The 9105-nt window shown below is 42.9% G+C and overlaps 1 protein-coding gene across 1 annotated transcript; it reads right to left on the bottom strand.

The window, feature by feature from the left end:
• Positions 1–435: 435 nt before the first annotated feature.
• Positions 436–6715, bottom strand: Mrpl44 (mitochondrial ribosomal protein L44). Its single transcript, XM_021168298.1, has 4 exons — positions 6428–6715; positions 3599–4067; positions 2321–2499; positions 436–922 (listed from the first exon to the last, which is right to left on the bottom strand). The coding sequence occupies exons 1-4, from the start codon at positions 6604–6606 to the stop codon at positions 748–750; spliced, it is 1002 nt and encodes a 333-aa protein (XP_021023957.1). The 5' UTR covers positions 6607–6715; the 3' UTR covers positions 436–747.
• Between the last annotated feature and the right edge of the window lie 2390 nt (positions 6716–9105).

Genomic DNA, 9105 nt, shown 5'->3' with positions numbered 1-9105 from the left:
CAGCCTTTTATAGAGGCAGCCAGCCCACGGTGCCTAGGCGAGAAGAGGAGTGGGTGAACAAAAAACCCTGATCTCGGCCTATTACTCTTCTGGGGCTCAAAGTGGCCCAAATCAACTTCAAGCCCAAAAGACCTCACCTGGACAGTAGGAAGAGGCAGACACTTTTCGCTACAGTGGTCCCCATACCTAGCATCTAATTACCAAATATAGGCACCAAGGACCAATAGGCAGAGGACTCCCAACTGTCGCTGGGGCTCAGCTGAGTATCTGATGATGATGTAGCCTGAACTGCCACCTGCACTTGCTTAGCTGTCCTGTCCCTTCAGCTAGACCTGGCCTGCCCTCGCCCTGTACCTTTGCTCTCAGACCTGTGGCACTCCCAGCCACAGCCACCTCTCCAGCCTCTCTTGCACCAATAAGGAAAGGAAAGACATCTCAAAGAATAGCTTTTTATTCATATTAAAACAAACTTCACATATGGCATGTATTTGACTACACTCCAAAGCTGGAGGGAATAAAATACATCTAGCTGTACAAATTATACACAGTAATAAACTAGTGTGTAAGAGAAACAGAAAAAAAAAGTGAAACAAATCCCTGTCACCTGATGTCACCTGAAAGCGCTTGTCTAGCTGTAGGGCCCAGGAAGAGCACCGAGACACTGCTCCCGTATTCTGCGCTCTTCCCCTCTGGCCCTGTCTCACTGCTTTGCTCAGTGGTGATGATGTCACCCCGCCCACTTGCTGCCTAGCTGGCTACGCTGGTTTGCTCTGCTCTCTTTGGGCTCTCTTTCGGCTTGGAGTAGTCCCAGGGCCGCCTGTTCTCTGTGAATCCATAGAGCTTCCTGAGGGCCACGCGCGCGGCTTCTTCCTCTGCAACGAGTACAGTTTCCCCAGGTCCCTCTGCAATCAGCTTTCTGTCACTAGGAAGAAAACAGACAGGGATTTACAGCACAGGAAGACAGCACACGAGGCAGTTATGCCTTCCACCCCATCCCATCCAAATACAACAACCTACGAGGCCCAGTTCCTCCAAGGCAAAGCATAAGGCGGCACAAGGATCAGGAGTTCACAAGGATTAGAGCTGGGTAGGGTGGCACACTCCTTTGATGCCAGCATTTGGGAGGCAGATACAGGCAGATCTCTGAGTTTGAAACGGTTAGGTCTACATGGCAAGTCCCTCAGATTAGAAAATCTTCACACAGATTGGAAAAATATTTGCACAAAATTTAATCTACTTATCCAAGATACTCAATGTCCACATCTACTGCTTGAATTGATCTCTCTCTCTCTCTCTCTCTCTCTCTCTCTCTCTCTCTCTCTCTCTCTGTCTCTCTGTCTCATTCTGTCTAAAGCATTCCACCACTGAGCTATACCTCTACCCCNCAATGTCCACATCTACTGCTTGAATTGATCTCTCTTCCGATCTCTCTCTCTCTCTCTCTCTCTCTCTCTCTCTCTCTCTCTCTCTCTCTCTGTCTCAGGAAAGCATTCCACCACTGAGCTATACCTCTACCCCACTTTAATCTTAAAACCTGAGATCCATTTCAGACAGGTTTATCTCTAACAAAACTACAAGGCTCTAAATGTGCTGACACTTTGGTAGACAGCAAAGCTCCTGTCTTCCACTCTGAGGCTCAGTTGAAGCTGCTGCCAAGAACAGATCAAGATAGAAATAAAACTTGTATTTTTTTTATATAGAAAATATAAGGTGAGCTTATATCCCATAAAAATCTATAGCAAACAGCTGTCCAAAAGTGACTTAGCAGGAGCTGGAGAGAAGGCTCAGTGCTTAAGAGCACTGGCTGTTCTTGTAAAGAACCCAGGTTGGATTTCCCGGATGAACCTAACAGCTAATAAACATCTGTAACTCTAGTTCCAGAACTGACACCTTCTTCTGGCCTCCACATGTATGTGGTGCAGACATACATGCAGGCCAACACTCACACACATAAAATTTTCAAAAGTTACTACTAGCAAAACACAGATAACTTGTCTTCTATTAATAGCAGAAAGAGAAAACCAAAAAGCCCACCACCGTCACCAATAACAAAAACCAGATAATGACCCTATCCACCCCGCCCCACCAGGGTCTCACGGTGCAGTTCTGGGAGGCCTCTCTATAGACAGTCTGGCCTCAAACTCACAGAGATCTGCTTGCCTCCACCTCCTGAACACTAGCCTAGGATTAAAGACATGTACCCCCATGCCCAGCTCAGAGATACAATTTTAATACTGTTAGAAGTAGCACTTAAAAACTGGAAGTCTATCTTCAAGGCTTCCAATCAAAGTTAAAAAGTGAACAATGAATGTTTACTAACCAGTATAAGCCAACAAAATATAAAGGCAGAGCAGTTGTGCTTCCAGACTGCCTGGTGAGTCGAGACTCGGGAGCTGAGATGTTTCTCTTCTTCAGCTCCTCTACGAGTAGTCCCATGGGATTTACGATGGTCCACATCTCAAAGAGCTCTTTTCCCGTCATTTGTGTAATTAAAAAGTCCTGTGCGTAAAATAACATTTAAATTAGAACAAAGAATATTATGGCCAGAATTCAAAATCCATTTTTACCATAAGAACTGATAGGCAATGAATGGCAAATGTGCATATTAAGCCCATACAGCCTGAAAACCCAAAATGCTCGGAATCTGAAACTTTTTGCACTAAAACGTTGAGATTATAGAGTATGTTCGGTTTCTGGCTCATAGGCTGTTGTTGTTTGTACTTTTAATAAAAATCATAGAACTTTAAATGTTTCAATTTCAAACCTCAAGAAAATGATGTCAAACAACACAACCTATGAAAATTATCCAGAAGACTGACTCCTGCCTCAGAATTCAAGACTCAAATCATTGAAATTCAAAGTAGAAGCATGTGTCTGTCTACTTACTAAGGACATACCCACAAGGACACACCTTCCCTCCATGGCAGACTGCATCTTTTTAAAGCCTGAGCTAGGGCTAGAGAGATGGCTCGGCAGTTAAGAGCACTGACTGCTCTTCTGAAGGTCCTGAGTTCAAATCCCAGCAACTACATGGTGGTTCACGCCCTCCTCTGTTGTGTCTGAAGACGGCTACAGTGTACTTAGAAATAATAAATAAATCTTTAGCCCAGACTGAGCAGGGCCGACTGGAGCGAGCAGAGGTTCTGAATTCAAATTCCCAGCAACCAACATGACGGCCCACAACCATCAGTACAGCTACAGGGTACTCATGTACATTAAATAAATAAGTAAATAAATAAATCTTTTTTTTTTTTTTTGGTTTTTCGAGATAAATAAATCTTTAAGCCCTGAGCTAAAATAAACACTTTCTCCTTAAAAATTAATCAAACCAAAACAAAAAATTTTAAAAAGCTAAGGATAACGTAAACCTGCAGCACTCACAACCCAGCATTTATTATTTGCTTTCCAGGGTATTGGCAAAAGAAAACTGAAATAACCACCACAAAGCTACCACAAAAATAGTTTGGGCTTTTCTAAGTTTTGGGGGTAGGAACAGTCAGTTGTACCAAGATCTAGCAAAGGAATGCATGATAAAATGAAACGTCCCCCTCTGTCCACATGAAGCCTGTCTGAACAAGTGCATCTAACCATTACCCACCCTGATGAACAGTGCAGCCCTTTCAGGGCCACTGCTCTGCAGCAGGGCTCCAATCACTGCGAAGAAAGTCTGACGTAAGACAGGCAGGGGGACAGGAAATTCTGCACTGAGAGTCAACTGCTCCACAGCCAAGTTACTGGCCACGTGACAGACAACTGCCTCACCAGTAAGAAAGTTAACTAGACTCTCAGTGCCTTCGGCGGGCAAGTCTGGAAATTCGTCTTCAAGAAACTGTGTGAGGCACCGATGTGAAAAAGACAGCCCTTGTTCAAACAGTTCCTGATTGTCCTTAAGATTCAGAAGAGCAACTTCTTTCTCTATGCCAAGGTTCTGACGTTTCGCCTCTTCACTTTTGATGTAGCAGCTATTGATAAATGCAGTTTTGAGAAGGTCCAACGAAAAGGTTTCTTGTAAGCGAGATCCAAAGGCTTGTACCTCCGCATGGTAATCCCAGTTTGGCTTCTCTGATCTGAGGAGGCAGAGACAGTAAGAGACGGTAAGGAGGAGGGCATGGTACCACATAAGGTGTGCTGTAACTTTACTACATAACGGAATGAAATAAAGTTTGTTTCTTTTATTGTCGGTTTCTAAGAGTCTAAATACAAAAAGTAATACAGATAACCACTGGCAGTCCGTCATTACTGTCTATATATAAGATGTGGGGGTTCCCTTTGGCTTAACTGCCATATTAAACAGATTGTTCACATCACATTAGGCGGCTCTGCTAGTTTTTAAGTTCTCTCTTTCTGCTCTAACAGTGACATTATGCTTTCTACCTGCGTATGAACAATTTATAACTATATAGATTCAGGCCACAAACTGAAAGTAATTATGTTTAGTTTATATCCTATTTATTTAAAGCTCAGAAATGTCCACTTGAATTTCCAGTTATATAAGTTAATATTAGTCTTATGAGTGTGTCAAAATTTCATAACCTCAGGCGAGGGTTGAGGCTGTTGTAATTCAGTGGTAGTGGTAATTCACACAATGGCCTGGTGTGTGCAGGTATATTGTACAGACACACAATTCCAAGAATTAAATGTCTTTTCCTAGAGAAAATTAAATGTCTTTTCCTAGAGAAAAATAAAGCCACAATAAAATCCTTTAAAGTTAAAAGAGAGAGAAAAGAAAAATAGATCTAAGTTTAAAATCATAAATCTAAATTTGTTTTCTATAGCTTTTTCCAATTTTAATTCATTAATCTTAAAATACCATCAGATAGGGGACTAATATCCAATATATATAAGGAACTCAAGAAGGTGGACTCCAGAAAATCAAATAACCCCGTTAAAAAATGGGGCTCAGAACTGAACAAAGAATTCTCACCTGAGGAATACCGAATGGCAGAGAAGCACCTGAAAAAATGTTCAACATCCTTAATCATCAGGGAAATGCAAGTCAAAACAACCCTGAGATTCCACCTCACACCAGTCAGAATGGCTAAGATCAAAAATTCAGGTGACAGCAGATGCTGGCGAGGATGTGGAGAAAGAGGAACACTCCTTCATTGTTGGTGGGATTGCAAGCTGGTACAACCACTCTGGAAATCAGTTTGGCGGTTCCTCAGAAAATTGGACATAATACTACCAGAGGATCCAGCAATACCTCTCCTGGGCATATATCCAGAAGATGTTCCAACCGGTAAGAAGGACACATGCTCCACTCTGTTCATAGCAGCCTTATTTATAATAGCCAGAAGCTGGAAAGAACCCAGATGCCCCTCAACAGAGGAATGGATACAGAAAATGTGGTACATTTACACAATGGAGTACTACTCAGCTATTAAAAGGAATGAATTTATGAAATCCCTAGGCAAATGGATGGATCTGGAGGGCATCATCCTGAGTGAGGTAACATATTCACAAAGGAACTCACACAATATGTACTCACTGATAAGTGGATATTAGCCCAAAAACTTAGGATACCCAAGATATAAGATACAATTTGTTAAACGCATGAAACTCAAGAAGAACGAAGACCAAAGTGTGGACACTGTGCCCCTTCTTGGAATTGGGAACAAAACACCCATGGAAAGAGTTACAGAGATAAAGTTTGGAGCTGTGAAGAAAGGATGGACCATCTAAAGACTGCCATATCCAGGGATCCATCCCATAATCAGCTTCCAAACGCTGACACCATTGCATACACTAGCAAGATTTTGCTGAAAGGACCCAGATATAGCTGTCTCTTGTGAGACAATGCCGGGGCTTAGCAAACACAGAAGTGGATGCTCACAGTCACTTATTGGATGGATCACAGGGCCCCCAATGGAGGAGCTAGAGAAAGTACCCAAGGAGCTAAAGGGAACTGCAACCCCATAGGTGGATCATTATTATGAACTAACCAGTACCCCNGAGCTCTTGACTCTAGCTGCATATGTATCGAAAGATGGCCTAGTCGGCCATCACTGGAAAGAGAGGCCCATTGGACTTGCAAACTTTATATGCCCCAATATAGGGGAATGCCAGGGCCAAAAGAATGGGAATGGGTGGGTAGGGAAGTGGGGGGCGCTATGGGGGACTTTTGGGATAGCATTGGAAATGTAATTGAGGAAAATATGTAATAAAAAATATTAAAAATTAAAAAAAATACCCAATTGGCCTGAGATTAGGAAGTGACAAAATTGGGTCAATCCCAATCCCAAACAGTTTCCCTCTGGTCGACCCCATTTGCTTATATTCAGCTAGTGGGATTCTGCAGGGGACAGCCCAGCCCCTGTCGCCCAGTTCCTCTGCCCCATGCCGCCTTCAGGCACGTGCCCAGCGCAGTTGCCTGCAGCCCAGTGTCCTCGCCGCCACCTTAGCCTCTCCACCCTCCCGAGACGCCTACCGTCGCACCGGCGGCGGCGGGCAGCGTAGCAGGCGCCATCGCTCCAGCTCTTTCTGGAAGCGGAAGGCGGCACGGAATCCCTTCTTCACTCCCCGAACCGGAGGAGCCAGCGTGGGGACGGCCGGAGCCAAGAGGCGGCGAGGGCCCTGCTGCAGCAACCGGAATACAGAAGAAGCCATGGCAAGAACAAGGCAATGGGAGGCGGAAGGAAGACAGCCGGAGCGGTGTAGCCCGAACGCGGATCCCCGGAAACTGGTGCAGCAGCAGAGAGAGGCCTGAACTCTGGAGGACACCGAAGAGGGAGCATGGCTAGTGTACTGCGCATGTGCACGTGCTTCTTTCTGCCCATTCTGTAAGTGTGGGTGCAGAAATTGTTGAGAAACAGTTGCTTGACCCTATCAGTCTCGCTTGTGTTTATTTCTCATTAAAGCAGAACAAAAACTAGTTTTTTAAGTTCTAAATAAAACACTTAAATTTTCACAAGAAACACATTTCTTGTTTACATCCAGTCTTAAAAGCTGCAAACCATCATTCCAGCCACTACTGAGGAAATGTTTTCAAAGTTTAAGGCTTCACCCAACCTTTCCCAAAAAGTGTCGCTTACAAAAGCACGTTCAGAAGTGTGTTTAACTTAACCAAAATTAAAGTTTGTATTTTAAAACAACTACTTTCCTCCCACCTTACCCCCCTCCCACAGGGGAAGACTTGGGACCAGGAGGGGTGCATAAAAATATTAACAGTGAAATTACAAGTTTTTTTTTAATCTGTATCAACGTTTGCAACTTTCCTAACAAAATATGAATGAAAGACCTGAAGTCAGAAATGGAAGCGTCTCTGCTTCTTTTCCCATAGTTTTTATGGTGAACATCTTTTCCTTGCGAGGCACCTGTATGGTTCTTATACAAGGGAAACAATTCTCCTGCACTCACTCAGTTAGACTCCAGGGTCTTTAATTGTGCCTACTTTCACAAACAGCTTGTTCTGGTTACTAAATTATGTTTTAATTTATTTCCACGGTAGGTATCATCCTGCCTCTCTCTGGTTATTGTAATTGGTTTCCAAACAAGACTAGTGTCTCTCTTCCTGCCCCGACATGCATTTTCACCTGCTTTGAAATACAGACCAAGACATGTTACTGCCTAGTTAGAGTCTTCAATGCTAGGACCATGCAGCCCAGTTTGAGCTTCTTCAAGATGGAGAATCTGAATGGCTTATTTAAACCTATGAAAGTGCTTCCAATAGATAACCGGTTGAAGCAAATTCTCTAAAACAGTTCAAAATGGTATCAAAAGCATTGAAAATTCATGGACCATCGTATAACTGGATTCAAAGAAATCACAGGGATTTTCATTTCTGCAATATTTCATTTACTGGTAGAAAAAAACCTGAAGCTGGTTAATGTGGCTGATGAGCCAGCCTGCCTACATATTGGACTTGAAAGCTATCTTACAGTAAAGACAAACTACTTTCGGTACCTGTTTATGATTAAATCTCTGTTTCCCGAGGATGCAGCTATGCCGCACCAGTAACCTTAACTACAAATGGTTCTATACTGCCTGTTCCAGGAAACACCAACCATGCCATTGTCTCAGAAGGTTATTATGACCACCTGTTGTTATGACTGCTTTGTTATGACCACCTTTGCAGCCATATCTCTGACTCTAATAACTAACTGTAATTAGGTTATTACAACCAACTTCTTATGCTCGTGTTCTGCTTCTGCAACTCTGCCTATTTGCCTGTCAAATCCTCCATTTGGAAACCCCCTACTCTTGGACTACAAAAAAACCCTTATTTTCCCTAGATCTAATGAGGATCTCATGAACCCCACATTTATTGAGAGGTAGCCAATGTACACAAATTTTAGAGGTTTGTTTTAATCAATTGCTTTCTTTAATTAATTTGGCCATAATGATTTGAGTTAGGGGTCTTTTTCCTCACATCTGTGGGATTAACAGTAATCTCAAGCTTAATAAAGTTAATGAAGGAGATCCACACACATTGGGAGTTCCCCCTTCATACCTCAGATTAGGAACAAACTACACCCAAACACCTGCTTTCACAGAGAGATCCTTTATTAAGTGGGGAAGAAAAGTTAAAGTTGTTGCTTTCTGACTCTGGCAGAAAAACAGCAGCAAATGTTTTAGTTTAATTTTAGAGAAAGAGGGGGGTCGTGTTAGGATGGATGATACATTTTGATTGGGTATTTTAATTAGATGAGCCAAAGGGGGCTAATGATTGCTGGCCTTCAATACTTACGTAGCTGGACTCTGGCAGTCAGCCTTAGGAAGAGGAAGTGACCAAGTAAAAGAATAGACCTTGGTGGCTAGCTTTAGGAATGTAGTCTAATGGTTTTTAGCAAGGCAGAGGGAATGGAGAAGAAGGACAAAGCCTGCTAGAGCCAGGTTGCCACAGTCCCTTCAGTTAAAGTGATGTCTCTGTGTGCTGAGGCTCTCAGAAACAACAACTATAAAAATAACCTGTGATGTCTCAAGTAGTTTCTCCCACTTTTGACCCACATGAAGCTCAGAATTAACATCTACATTCAGCTTGCTGTCAATCCACTGATGTAATCACTTAAAACTAGTATATTCTTGGTTGTTAACTTGACTACATATGGAATTAACTAAAACCCAAATGACCAGACACATTTGCGAGGGTTTTTCTTTTTTTCTTAA

The sequence above is a fragment of the Mus caroli genome, chromosome 1 (genome assembly GCF_900094665.2).
Source record: "Mus caroli chromosome 1, CAROLI_EIJ_v1.1, whole genome shotgun sequence".
In the NCBI taxonomy this organism is placed as follows: Eukaryota; Metazoa; Chordata; class Mammalia; order Rodentia; family Muridae; genus Mus; species Mus caroli.
This window is presented reverse-complemented; position numbering and strand designations above follow the sequence as displayed.

Bases quoted from the DNA above. Each gene is read 5' to 3' on its own strand.
- Mrpl44 (XM_021168298.1), bottom strand. From the start codon at position 6,606: ATGGCTTCTTCTGTATTCCGGTTGCTGCAGCAGGGCCCTCGCCGCCTC. The intron at 4,068-6,427 runs GTAGGCGTCTCG...CTGCCTCCTCAG, and splicing joins CCGCCGCCGCCGGTGCGACG to ATCAGAGAAGCCAAACTGGG. The intron at 923-2,320 runs GTTAGTAAACAT...TTTTCTTCCTAG, and splicing joins TATTTTGTTGGCTTATACTG to TGACAGAAAGCTGATTGCAG.